The 15084-nt window shown below is 33.9% G+C and overlaps 1 protein-coding gene and 1 long non-coding RNA gene across 2 annotated transcripts; one reads left to right on the top strand and one right to left on the bottom strand.

Annotated features, from left to right (window-relative positions):
• Positions 1-707: 707 nt before the first annotated feature.
• On the top strand, positions 708-6750 carry SUS3 (sucrose synthase 3). Its single transcript, XM_039049126.2, has 15 exons — positions 708-1231; positions 1315-1447; positions 1607-1758; positions 1881-2073; positions 2266-2384; positions 2522-2738; positions 2947-3042; positions 3213-3386; positions 3781-3897; positions 3973-4139; positions 5121-5345; positions 5543-5864; positions 5954-6198; positions 6286-6424; positions 6554-6750. The coding sequence occupies exons 1-15, from the start codon at positions 1128-1130 to the stop codon at positions 6587-6589; spliced, it is 2439 nt and encodes an 812-aa protein (XP_038905054.1). The 5' UTR covers positions 708-1127; the 3' UTR covers positions 6590-6750.
• Positions 6751-13307: 6557 nt separating this feature from the next.
• Positions 13308-14615, bottom strand: LOC150032654 (uncharacterized). The gene is made up of 3 exons (XR_016524481.1): positions 14414-14615; positions 14151-14205; positions 13308-13484 (listed from the first exon to the last, which is right to left on the bottom strand). It is a non-coding gene; the product is annotated as an uncharacterized LOC150032654 (long non-coding RNA).
• Positions 14616-15084: the final 469 nt, after the last annotated feature.

The raw sequence follows: 15084 nt of genomic DNA, 5'->3' as shown, positions 1-15084 counted from the left end.
TGAGGGTATACACATTGCAGAGGAAAGTCAATCATCAAGTGTGAGAGGGCGTGATGATTGTGGACACTATGTGACTCAACATGATTGATCTAGGCGTAATAAAGGATCATCTTCCAATCGGGAATAGAGAACATTGTACATATGATTAAATTTATTAATGAAATTCAATTACGAAAATGCACTTGCAATCTACAACACATTCTAAAGAACCTTTAATATTATTTACAATAGTTGAAAGTTAATATCTATACTTTTGCATAAGTTTCTAACAACTTTAAACAAAAACAATAATTTGAAATTAAAAATTAATATTGAGTATATCAAATCAATCATAGAAATTTCTTAATCTCACAATAACATTATAGTTTATACTGTTAAAACTAGTAATATTACTATCAAAATAACAAACGAGATTAGTGAGACGCATCATTTTTTTTTTTAATTAATGCGTCTCTTCAAGAGATACATTTAATCAAAAAAAAAAATAAAATATTGGCGAATAGGTCTCTTCGAGAGACGCATTCGGAAGAGGACAAAAAAAATTCCTTCCCTCTAAATAATATAAAAATACCCTATTTTCCCTAATTAAATTTTAAAAGCACCCCGAAATCTAAATAACCCCAATTAGAGGATAAGGTTATGCTGTCTCAATTATTACATCTAAAAAAAAGAAGGAAAGAAAAAAGAAAAAAAAAAGAAAAAAAGAAGAGGCGCCCCGATAATGCGTTTGGACAAAAATTAAAAAAAGAAACCAACGGGCAAAATGGATATTCCATAATCCATATTTTGTCGAAAACCGGTGGGAAGAAGAAAGAAAAGCCTGGAAGTTGCTGCTGATTTTCTTTTTGCTTTATATATTTTTTTAATTCATCGTTTTTCTCTGGATTCGTCAAGTCAGAGAAGATGAATAAAAAAGAAGTAAAGAAATCACCGCGAGACGAAGGACAGATGCCAGTTTTTCTCCATTTCAGTAGTCATTTTCGTTCCACTGAAACCCTCCAACAGCAACACCGTCTTTTCTTCAAACACCTTTCGTCCTTATTTAACACTCTGGATTCTCTATTTTCCCCATTTGGATTATTGCTTTATGTTATCATCATCATTGATCGAGTTTTCAAGCTTTTTCCATGGCCACCACTACCAAGAAGTTTGCTCGTAGCCCCAGCGTTAGAGAACGTGTGGAAGATACACTCTCCGCTCACCGGAACGAACTTGTTTCTCTCCTCTCCAGGTCTGCGATCATTTTAATGTGCTTATTCAGGCAGGGGAATGGGATTAGCTTATTTTCTGATGCTTTTATAATGGATGTTGAAGGTATGTTGATCAGGGAAAAGGGATTTTACAGCCCCATCATTTGATCGATGAACTTGAGAATATAATCGGAGGTGATGAGTGCAAACTGCACCTTTCCACTGGACCCTTTGGCGAGATCCTCAAATCTGCTCAGGTGATGATTACTGATTACATATCAGTGTTTTCTTTTGGAATAATTAGAAGTCGTTTTAAATTTGTTCATTGGGGTTTAAAAATTGTTGGATCAGAATCTACAAATGACATTTGTTCATTGATTTTGATGGTTTGAATATAATGGTTGATTTTGTCATAGGAAGCTATTGTTTTGCCACCATTTGTTGCCATTGCTGTTCGCCCCAGGCCTGGTGTTTGGGAGTATGTCCGTGTCAATATCTATGAACTCAGCGTCGAGCAATTAAGTGTATCCGAGTATCTTCATTTTAAAGAAGAGCTTGTGGAAGGACAGTAAGTGGTTTTCCTTGATTGTTAATGTTTTCTGAACGAGTCATTTTCGGATCCTTATCGCTTATAACTCAATCAATATTTCTATTGAGCTTATTTTCTCTCTCTTTGCATGATAATGTCAGGTTTAATGAAAATTTCGTACTTGAGCTTGACTTTGAGCCGTTCAATGCAAACTTTCCTCGCCCTATCCGATCCTCATCCATTGGGAATGGCGTTCAATTTCTGAACCGTCACCTGTCATCGATTATGTTCCGCAACAGGGAGTCATTGGAGCCATTACTTGACTTCCTTCTAGCCCACAGATACAAAAGGAGCGTAAGTTCACCGAATAGTGATAATTTCATAATTTAGCTTACGGGATCAACGTTGTGCCATCTTATAAACTTATCCTGTGAATGGGTATAAATCCAATTTTCAAGCTCATGTGATGAATGTATATAAGGAGAAATATGAAAAAGCACCAGTCTTAATTATGATTGAATGTGTTCTAATGATTGTTTTGTGCAGGGAATAATGCTGAATGATCGAATACAAAGCCTTACCAAGCTACAGTCAGCATTATCAAAGGCTGAGGAGTACGTTGCTAAGTTGCTGCCCAGTACACCCTATTCTGACTTTGAATATGTGTAAGAGTATTCCCCCTGCTCATGTGGGTACTTGATTTTTGTTATTACAAAGCAGCCTGATGATTGTAGGAATTTATTTATTATAATAATTGTGCCAGTAACTGATATTTGCTATTTCCCTTTGTTACCTCATTCAGATTACAAGGAATGGGCTTTGATAGGGGTTGGGGTGATACAGCAGAACGAGTGCTGGAGACAATGCATCTTCTGTTGGATATCCTTCAAGCTCCTGATCCTTCTGTCTTAGAAAAATTTCTAGGGAGGATTCCAATGGTGTTTAATGTTGTCATTTTATCTCCACATGGTTACTTTGGTCAGGCCAATGTTTTAGGTCTGCCAGACACTGGCGGCCAGGTACTGGAAATAAGTCCTCTTGCAAGCCAAACAGTATTACTGGCCATGAGCTTATTTCTTTGCCACTTTTGTTCATTTGGTCCCTCTGATTCGGATCTCTATCTCTATCTTTTGGCTTCTGCAGTTAAATAGACGAGTACCTAGACGATCATCAGAAAATGTTGAAAGTAATAACTGTCTTTTCCTTTTTGCAATTTCAAATTTCCAGGTAGTTTATATTTTGGACCAGGTCCGTGCTTTGGAGAAGGAAATGATTTCTAGAATTAAGAAGCAAGGGTTAGATGTAACTCCTAGAATTTTAATTGTAAGTATGCTTCTTTTCCCAGCTTTCATGAGTAAAACTTAGGTTTCCTTTTGATGAGTAAGAACTCAAATTCTTTCCCTTATTTATATCAATATCTCTAATTTTATTTTATATATTTATTTGTCAGAGTTTCTCTGTAATCTAACCATGTAGTGGGCTATTGTTTATAGGTTACCAGGTTAATACCTGATGCAAAGGGAACTACATGTAATCAGCATCTGGAAAAAGTTGTCGGAACTGAGCATTCACACATTTTGCGTGTTCCTTTTAGGTCAAAAAATGGAATTCTACGTAAATGGATTTCAAGGTTTGATGTATGGCCTTATCTAGAGACCTTTGCTGAGGTAATGTGTGCAATTTTACGTAAAAGGATCAACACTTGTCAATTATGCTATTCTCTGGTATCTATATATTTGTACAAAACCGTACTGCTTTAAGTGAAACTGTGAAACTTCTTCTGTTAATGCTTCATAATTTTATCGCCGGTATAGTGCTTCTTTGCACTCATTTCGTGAAATGATGTTAATGCCATTACTTTTTTGTCCGCCCTTATAGACCTTTTCAGTTGAACCCATAATCTGTGGCGTAAATGCCTATCTGATTCCATCACCACTTCTTTTATTCTTTTCCGTGTCTTTATCAACTCCTAAGTCATATAAAATTTGTACTCTAGATACATCAGTTCTTATGTGTGAGTCAGAGACTCAGACTTGTGATATACCATGTTACTTGGAACAGGATGCAGCTAGTGAAATTATAGCTGAGCTGCAGGGTATTCCAGATTTTATTATCGGAAACTACAGTGATGGAAATCTTGTTGCTTCCTTATTGGCATATAAAATGGGAGTTACTCAGGTACTTTAGGTTAGGAGAAGCTTTTGGTATTTCAACTGATTTGTCTTCTATTGACATTTGGTCTGCGATGTTCAGTGTACCATAGCTCATGCATTGGAGAAGACAAAATATCCAGAGTCAGACATATACTGGAAAAATTTTGAGGAGAAATATCACTTCTCATGTCAATTCACTGCTGATTTAATAGCCATGAATAATGCAGATTTTATCATCACCAGTACATACCAGGAGATTGCTGGAACGTATGTCTTAAATATTTTTATGCTGTTTGATTCCCCGTGTTAGGCCAACTTTGCCAATATCATCGCCTTGTCAGTATTGAAGGTTTAAGTGTGATTGATATGAAACCCTAAGCAATTTGAAATTAGAAACCCTTTTGTTATAAGAACCCCTAATTATCAATTATAAAACCACTCAAATCTATTTTATTTCATTTTTAATGGTAGGATTAGATAAGGATGACCTTGTGATTGAAGGCTAGGAAATTAGGAAAACTGATTCCCTGATTAAGGTTTGAAAACTTGACAAACAATTGATGAGTCATACTTGAATGCACAAACATTTAACCTTAGATCAAGAATTGTAAAGTGGTAATGAAACTCCGTCATTAGACCCAAAAATTTTCATTTGAAAACACAAAAATTGATACATACAATGATCTAATCTCGATGCAAACCTAGTTTGTTTAGCTTATTAGCTAAAAGACCCAATTTCTCTCTAAACATAACTTCCCAATTAATTAGACTCAATAATGAAATAACAAATCTTATTGAAGTCATAACTTTGATGTTTGATCCAAACATAAACATCTAAAAATAATAAATCGTCCAACATAAAGCTCTATTTTCTTCTTGTAGCATCATTTGATAGAATGTATAGAGTTTTTGTTCATTTTTCCTTCCTTGACCTTTTCTTAATAGAGTTCACGGTTTGTATGTGGGAATTGAAAGGCAATTGTAGTTACTTGGTGCTTGAGCGCATGATTAGTTTTGGAGGTACAGCAAGGACATCCTGGTTCATAGTAGTTGTGCAATTAGTGTTTTATACCTTTCAATGATGTGCAAAAATAATGACTTACAATCTTCTTTTGGGCCCCTCTTGAGATAGATAGATTCCTTTTCCATTTTCAGTCTTTGAACCATCATCCCTTTTAGTTCTCTCTTCCATGTTTGATCAATAACTTATTTACAAAATTTGCTGAATTGATACTATCTTACTTGCAGGAAGAATACGGTTGGTCAATATGAGAGCCACACTGCATTTACACTTCCTGGGCTCTATCGAGTTGTCCATGGAATTGATGTCTTTGACCCAAAGTTCAATATAGTCTCTCCTGGAGCAGACATGACCATTTATTTTCCCTACACTGAAAAGCAGTTGAGGCTTACAGCTTTACATGACTCACTGGAGAAGTTATTATATGACACACAACAAAATGGTGAACACGTGTAAGTCTCTTTTGCCCAACTTTCACATTCTGGCCTTACATGCAATCACTTCAAAGAAGTCGCTCTTCATGGTTAATTCTAAGTGGGAGAATGATTTAAGTTTTAGTAGATGGGGGGATCAATTTTATCTTCGAATCAAGGGACTAATTCATATTAAATGTGAAAGACTAATCTTTGCTTTGCATGTATACATACAGCGGTGCAATAGATGATAGGTCAAAACCTTTGATCTTCACCATGGCGAGGTTAGACAAAGTGAAAAATATTACTGGATTGGTTGAGCTGTATGGCAAGAATGCCAGACTGAGGGAGCTAGCAAACCTTGTTGTTGTTGGTGGTTATGTTGACGTGAAGAATTCCAAAGACAGGGAAGAAATGAAAGAAATTGAGAAAATGCATGACCTTATGAAAAAGTACAATTTACATGGTCAATTGCGTTGGATATCGGCCCAAACAAATCGAGCTCGTAATGGCGAGTTATATCGCTATATTGCTGATACAAGGGGTGTTTTTGTACAGGTTGGTGATTATAGAATTCACTCTTTTTTTCTTTAACCTCATTTCTTTGAATAGTACTAATCCTCGGGTTCAAAATTTTCAATCTGCAGCCAGCAATTTATGAAGCATTTGGGCTTACTGTTGTGGAGGCCATGACTTGCGGGCTACCAACATTTGCTACTTGCCATGGTGGTCCTGCTGAAATCATTGAACATGGCATATCTGGATTTCACATTGACCCTTATCATCCAGATCAAGCTAGTACTCTTTTAGTAGATTTCTTTGAGAAGTGCAAGGAGGATCCGAGTCATTGGATTCGAATCTCTGAAGCAGGGCTTCGAAGAATTTACGAGAGGTAATATATGGATGTATATATTTGAAGTTTACTATTTACCACCTCATTATGCTGTTGTGGATAATAATTCCCCATATGCCGTTGTAGGTACACATGGAAAATTTATTCTGAACGATTGATGACCCTGGCTGGAGTTTATAGTTTTTGGAAGTATGTTTCAAAACTTGAAAGGCGCGAGACGCGTCGATATCTAGAGATGTTCTACATTCTCAAGTTTCGTGATCTGGTGAGCATTTTCATGTTTGAATCTACTTTTTATCTTTAGCAAACCAAGTTGTATTCATGTTCTTTTGTTCATAGTCTGATAATTGGATGCCTTTTATGACAATAATCTCATTTGCTTTTGTTGCTATAGGCAAAATCCGTTCCTTTGGCAACTGATGATCATTGAGCTTATGGTGGTAATGTCAAGGATCCGCTTTACAAATGTGTCATGTTTTTGAGTCTTGTGTAAAAATAAAGTGAAGTTTGTGTATATATGTTTACGTGGAAGAAGTCATCTTGGACTATATGTGACAGCTAATTGGGTTCTTAGATCTTTTTTGTTTGTTATGATCTTGATTCTTGACTGAGTGCCTCCCTACTAGGAGGAGAGAAGGGTGAGCCAGTTTTGTTCAGAACATGGTCAAATTATTGGCTGAATGACTTGCACACTTCATCGATGAGAATACTATTAAGTATTTTTACACGTGAAGAAGAGATAACAAACTAAATAACAAATTAAACCAGAGCTACAACTTTGGATCGTTGCTGTTCCTCCTGAAGTAATAGAGAAAAAACTCGACTCGTTGGTAATGGATCCATGAGGAGCTATGCGGAAGTATGAGAAAAATACTCGTTTAAGCCTCATTAAGAAATCAATGAGGTACAGTTCGAAGAAAAGAAGCTACATCGTAAATATTTCCACATTGACGTCAAGTGTTCAATTCGTTGAAGAGTCTTTGAATTGATCTTGATGAAATAAATACTGATTCAAAAACATGACATGTGGTACAAGATGACTTATTCCAATCATATAGTACAGCATGACATGCTTGATCTGGAAGATCCGAGGAGCATTTTTCTGTTGGAATCGTCCCTGAATAGCCATATTGAGCGAGTAGAATCAGCAAACGATATGCTAGCAGATATCGGTTTGGAGACAGAGTTGAGTATCTGTGGGATGAGGAAGTGTGCCATCAATGGATCCAAGCTGATTTTTGACAGATAAGTCGATAATTATAACCTGCTCCATGGAACATAATTTTCTTCAGTCAGAAGTTCAATGACAAGTATCAAATTGGTATTATCATTGTGAAGTAAAAAATAAGGGTCGAGATAGGTTTCAGTTTGGCTGAGAGAATACTAAGATGAGTTCTTAAAAGAACTCATAGCGGGAATTAGGAGTGTTAAAAAAATTCAGTAACCTAACCAGTTCGGAATATCTGGGTTGGGTTTGGTTGGAAAATTTTTAAAAATGCATTTTTGGGTTATTCAATTTTTTGATTGGGTCAACCTGAACTGATTTGATTACTTTCTTTTGTTGTTTGACGTTGTTCATGCGTCACCTCATGCTCAGCGGCTAGTGCCTCGCATCAATCTCTCACTCCCTTGTCGATGTCTCACTTCTCCGACTTCGATCTCCCACTCCTTCAGCTTTGATCTTGCTCTGTCAGTCACGATCTTCTATTTCATTTATCAACCATCCTCCATTGATCTTTCACTCTGTTGATCTCTCAATCAGCCATCCTCGGTCAATCTCTCACTCTTTTGTCAAGCACAATCGAGCTCAGCCCGTCGATCTCATGCCTCATAGTCATAGTGTTCTACTCTTCTCAATTTTTTATCCTTAGGTTTTTGTTTTTTAAGTTCTTCTAAACTTCCTATCTTCGATTCTTTGATTCCATTTCTCTTTTAGCATTGAGTAGTCTCCTTCTCTCTTTCATCTTTCACGACCCCTCATCTCTCTCGCCTTTGTGTTCTTTTTCTCATTCTACAAATTTTTCTTTGTTGCCTCTATATTTTTCAATTTCTAATTTCCATTGCATATTGTTACATGTCCCTAAATGTTGGGTTCAAAATCCAACATAGGCCAAAAATAGGAGAAAATCCCAAAATACCTTGTTGCTCTTGTCTAATGATTTTTACCTTTTTGCATATTCGCTGCAAAAGAACAAATTAATGGCGCTGATTGAAATCTTGTGTAACATTTGTAAGTGAATTTGGTCTTAGATTGAAATTCGCTTACAATTTGTTTTGAATTTTGTTGATGTAGGGATTTTGGACTAAAATTGGTAAGTGAGGTTTGGGTCGACTTGGGGGAAATTGAATTTGACGGTTATAATGAGGGAGGATTGATTGGAGTGGTAGAAGGTTGTTTTCACTCCATTTCTTCAATGTTGAGGGAAGGAAGGGAAAAAGAAAAAAAAGGAAAAAAAGAGTACAACCTAATGACCCACTCGGATCCAACCCAAAAATATTAGATTGGATTGACCCTTCAAAATGGAACCGTTGAGTTAAAGCCAACCTGAAAATACGGATTGGTCTATAAAAAGTCTCTAACCGGGCCTATTACACCCCTAGTGGGAATCCATAGAATTTTAGAAGTATCAATAACAATTTTATTGATGTGAATACCCCAAGCATTTATACACACGTGAAGAAGAGTAAACAGATAATAACAAACTAAATACAAAATTAAACCTTTTTGGGTTGGTCCATACAAAATTCTCAACCCAGCCCAATCTGGCTCATGTACACCCCTAGTGGGAATCAGTAGAATTTTAGAAGTATCAATAACAACTTTATTGATGTGAATACCCCGAATATTTATACACATGTGAAGAAGAGTAAATAGATAATAACAAACTAAACAAACTATAAGATATAAAATTGAAGTATTTTGGAAAACTGTCAACCTGCCACCATCAATAAAATTGACTTAAACTATAAAAACCATCTTTTGGAGCTATGCATAATTAAAGGGCCAGCTGCAAGCATGCCGAAATATAGGAGTGTACATGGGTTGAATTGAGTGTACATGGGTTGAATTGGGTCGGGTTGAGAAGATTTTTTTTGACGAATCCAAAAATTTGAATTTTTCGGGTTGGTTAGGTTTGCTATCTGAATGATCCTGATAAGATCTCCAACCTAACCCAACCCAACCCAATCCTGAAAATTCGGGTTGGGTTGGTTTGAGTTGTTGGGTTATTTATTTATTTTTATTTTTTTTATTAACTTAAAATACTTAAATTTGTGTACAAATAATTAAAATTTTATAAAATTCAAATCTTAAATATCAAAATCTAAGGCCCCGTTTGGAAACCATTTTGTTTTTGAAAATTAAGTCTATATCATCTATATTTCTTACAATGATTTGTATATTTATTAAGTACAATGGTTGAATTTTTAGCCAAATTCCAAAAATAAAAACAACTTTTTGAAAGATACATTTTTTAGTTCTCAAAATTTGGGGAGGTGAAAGTAGTGTTTATAAACTTAATTTTAAAAAACAAAAACAAAAAATAAAATGGTTACCAAACAGGACCAAAGATATCCATTACAAGCTTCATACAAACATCATAAAAATATACGACTTATAATATTTATAAGTTATAATATATATATTTTTAATAATATCAGAAATTCGGGTTAGGTTGAGTCAACTTGAATTATCTAACCCGAACCCAATCCAACAAAAAAAAAGAAGAAAATTCAACCAAACCTAACCCAAAATTAAAACAAACCCAACCCAGCCTTCACAATTTCGATTAGGTAGTCTAGGTTGTTTGGGTTGTCTGGTCATTTGAATACCCCTACCAAAATAAGATATAAAAATTAGGCTTATGTCCATACAAATTAAATTTTGCAAAAATAGCAAAACCGGTTAGCCCAACCCAATTTAAATGAGGCATTGAAACTAAAAAGTAAAAAATACCCTCACTGAGTCATTGACTGTATGGAATTTGATTGCTATTTGATTGCGATGTGATTGCTATTTGATTTTTATTTGATATTTATTGTTATATGATTGATAATGATATAGATTGTTATCTAATTGTTTTGATTACTCTCTAATACCAATTGCCAATTATATCGATTATTATCTGATTTTTACTTCAATCTCGATTACTTGAACTTTAGTTCTTCTTCTCTTTTACTTTTACACATTTTCTCATTTCAGCTTTGTTTTTTACTTCCTATTTCTTCTATTTTTACAGCGACTAATATACACCACCGAAAGAGAATCATTGTGATTGATTTTTCTTCTCTATTTTAATAGTTTAAGCATGAGAGTTTAGTTTTATGTTAGCTACGGAAGGAACAATTGTTTGTCTTGCGGCTGGAAGATTTTACCTGTCATAGTTTATCTGATATGGGCAAATTTTGATTACCTTCTGATCATCATTTAATTACTATTTGATTATTTTTTTTTGTTGATTATTAAGGAATTTCTGATTACTTTACTTTTTTTTTTTTTTTTGGGTGTTTTTGATATTGTCATCTATTACCTAATTTTTTTTTTGTCAATTAGTTAGTAATTTCTTTTGATTATTATCTGATTACCTTTTGTTTTTATCTCACATTTAACAACTTCTAATATTGCCATTTGATTACATTTGATTATCTTTGTTTTTTTGTCTCATAATTAGTAGTTTCTAATCAAAGTTTCTAATATTGTCATCTGATTGTCTTTTAATTGCCATCTAATTTCTATATGAACTTATACTAACCATTTGATTGTTATATGATTGACATTTGATTACCATCGAATTGCTATCCAAATGCTATATGAATACTAATTGATGATGATTGTTATTAATGATACTGATTGTTATTGATTCTGGTTGTTATTTAATTACCAGTAATACCGATTGTTGACTGATTATTGCCCGATTACTATTTGATGCTGATACTTAATGATACATATTGCTATTTGATTGCTGATTGATTACTATATGATTGATATGTGGTATATTAAAAAACTGTTAAAATAATACATTAATATACTAAGAAAATACTATAACAATACACTGTTGTAGTTACATCAAATCAAATAACAATAATATTTTTGATGTACACAATGTAATTGTTCAAATAGGAGCAAATTTACATAATCTTTGATTAACAAAATCAAATTTACATGTTTTTTTGACATTCTCTTTGTTGGGGTCCTATAGTTTGTAATTGTATTGTACAAACTTATTATTTATTTAATAAAATATATGGTGTTTTATTTATTTTTTGTTGCATTAATTACAAACCAATAAACTAACATTCAGGGTTATCTTGTAGCTTAAACATGTATGTAGAGACATATGGGTGGATCATGTTTAAGTGATAACCTAAATGGTCTATAGTAGATGGATAAGGCTGGATACCTGATTCTGATAACACTACGAGTATGACCTGCTTTGTAGGTGTTACAATTGTTGTAAAATATTGATCATGATCATTCATGTGGAGACATGTGAGTAGGGATATTCTATACAAGAGTTTGTATAAGACCAGACCATAAAATGTTTAGTCTCATTATATAACGCCGTTTATAATAGAGACTTACATTTCACAAGGAAGACCATAAGTAACATGACCTGAATCCTAAATGAGTTGTGAACTCCTGCCTATGAGGTCGGTCCTTTGATTTGTATGGGTGAGAGTGACCAAATCGCCGACTCAACAAGCCTACCATTTTAGAGATTCGTCTGATTGGGGAGCTGGGAACACAACTATAGAAAAAGGAATTCACTCATTCCCCATTCCTCAATGTCGGGGTAAGTAGATAAATTACTCCCTTAAGGGCTGATTCTGGGGCTTGAACAATGTGGTCACACCCTCTCTTTCCCGAGAGAGATTTGGTAATAGCTGGACTATGACTTATTGTTCATAGATGTAACTACAGAGACAAAACGATAATTTTGGTCCAAAACGGTAATTTTGGTCCAGCTATACTTACGAGTAATTTGTGAAGGGTCATTGTATTGTTGATTGGTTATATCCAATGGACACAAAAATATATCTGTAGTGCAAAAGTGCAACTGTCGGTCTTCAAGCTAAAGGTCCATGAGGTCTCTTCGGTAGCTCATGAGAATCAATTTTTGGATTAATTTGAATTGTTCAAATTAATTGAGAGAATTAATTATATATGATATAATTAGTTAATTTTAATTATATGTGATATAATTACTATAATGTATTTGAAATATTATAATATTAGGTATTTGTGAGAGGAAAAGAATACTTAAATATGATTCAAATATTAATTATATGAATTGAATTCATATAATTAAATTTAATGTAAATATGATTTATATTAAAAACCAGAAAATTGAAACTCTAAACTATATTGTATTTGATATAATATAAAAACTATAGGTTATATGTTATATATCTGATGTAACATATAGTTATATATATATATATATATGTATAATAAATTAATTATTATATATATATATTATTAATTAATTAATTAATTAATTATTTTTAAATTGGTTATTTAATATTTGATTTATTGGGAGGGAATTAACTTCCCTCCCCAATTTTCTCTCCACCCACGTTTGATGTGGGTGGTTGAAAGAGGCTCTATCTTTTTGTTTTTGTTCCTGCAACACAGAAGATGATGGTGGGAAAAATCTCAGAAATGAAATTCCCTCCTCTCTCAATCTCTTTTCCCTCTTATAAATCTATTTTCACCACAACCCACACCTCCTAGATTCTCACAAGAGAATACTGAGGTCGCCATCGTGGTGGTGTTCGAAGGAATCATTGAAGGTCGTCTTCAAAGGTAAGGGTTTTACGAAACCCTTTAATTTATTATGTATTTCTTAAAAGTATGTTGTATGTTTAAAATTAAATGCATATTCTTTTCCTCTTTTGTGTAAAATTTTCGATTCTGTAAAAAGATTTAGATTTGGGAGATCCACTTCCGTTCAAAAATCCCTTATGTGGATCCTAGTCTCTTGCCATTTGATGTGCCTTTGGATCCTAGACTCTTGCCATTTGATGTGCCTTTACTCTTCTAATCTCTCTTTGAAATCAACAAAACTGTCAACTATGATGACCACATCAAGCCTTTGATATCCATTCAGATAACTGAAATATCTAATCAAATAGTAATTTGATAGCAATTAGAAAGAAATCACAAACTATTAAGTATTATGTAGAAATTAGATAGAAATCAGATGACAATCAAATAGCAATCATAAACTCCTCAAGATACACTACTCATATCCAACCATAATAGTAAAGAAAGCCTAAATTAGGCCCCCATTGATGAATCTACACTCCTCAATCTCTTTAAATTCCTGCAAAATCATCTCAATGAAATAGAAAAATTGTTGTGTTCAAAAAATCTTAGAAGAATAAAAGAAAATAGATAAATTCAAACATAAACTGAACATAAACCCAAATTTTGTAGCTATGCTTGAACTCAAATGGAGCTCCATCAATTGAATAGATAACACACTTACATTTACCTTTAAATAACTAATCCTTTTATATTATCATTTGATTCTAAAGAAGAATTTTAGCTTCACTTCTTAGCCTACTCAAATATACCATTTTGCAAATAATTGCCATTAGTATCACCATCAATATGGATGGTACCAACAAGCCTAACAAATCTTCTTTCCTAAGGCATAGCTTTGACCCATTAATTTACCAAATCCTAAGAATTTTCTAACACCAAACATGTAAAATCCAGATGTTTATCCTGTAATCTTAGTCTATAATTATATAAGCTGACCTAGAAAAACTCTCAGCCTGGTCGAAGCACATATCAATTTGATTTTAAAGGGAGAAAGCAAAATAAATTCATCATTTTGAATGTGATTCGTTATTGAATTTAACAATCAACAAACTATAATGCTATTTCAAGTCAAATTTATGTCCTTAAGAAGATACTACAATGGAATGTGAATATAACATTTTTTCAGAAAAATAAAAAATTAGGCAAGAGAATAAGAACTTACAGGTAGAGTTTTTATAATCGAAATGTCCATAGCAATGTGAACTAGTCTCCACCACCTGAAAAGAAAAAAGGGGGAGTGAGAAAAGAAAAGAATCAAACAGACAAAAGGAGGAAAAACAAAGAACCCTAATAGATCAAAGGAAGAGCATTAGAATCAGAAGGGAGAAGCAGCATCTCAGTGGTAGGATGAATAAGGAGAAAAACACACTGGTCGAAACTTGACAAAACGAAGAAGATGAACCAAGATTAAGGCTTTTGGAGTACTTGGATTTTTGACCAGGGATTAAAGGCCTCGACGGAGACGATGGAGTACTGACGGACTTGAACGTTTCAATCTGGTCGATAGTGGAGGAGAACAAGCTGGAATCGTAGAGGTTGGCAATTCTAGTGGCGGGGGATTGCGACTGAAGGGAGAAGGAAGAAGGAAAAGAGAAATAGGATTCCATTCCTGAAAGAAAGTAATATATAGCTGAGGGCAAATTAGAAATTACGTAGAAACCAAAAATAGGATTTTAGTAAAATAACATATCTGCAAAATGTCTCAATACAATTCAGAATAGAGTAAAATTTAATATTTTGGGAGCCATTGAAGTCGAATTGCTAAGCAATTGTCGCCATAGTCAGCTCGATTCTCTTTCGATCATTGTAATTCCGATGTCTTTTAGAGTCTAGACAATTTTCTTGGGATAGTTTGTATGTCCGAATTCTTGAAGGTTTACTAATTAAATTTAATCATTTGTTTTGAACCCTTTGGGTGGATTTGTTTTAATTTTAATAGAGTTTCGATGGTTTTTTTTTGAAAATTTAATTTATTAAAATTTTGATTTGTGGTACAAGTCTTGGATCGGTAAAAATAAATTATCTTTGCTCAGGTCGGGGGGTGGTTACGATAACGCCAGTACCAAATTCCGAACACCCTTCCTCTGTGGAACTTC

This window comes from Benincasa hispida, chromosome 11, assembly GCF_027475165.1.
Source record: "Benincasa hispida cultivar pf3 chromosome 11, pf3_genome.v1.1, whole genome shotgun sequence".
Taxonomy (NCBI): Eukaryota; Viridiplantae; Streptophyta; class Magnoliopsida; order Cucurbitales; family Cucurbitaceae; genus Benincasa; species Benincasa hispida.
This window is presented reverse-complemented; position numbering and strand designations above follow the sequence as displayed.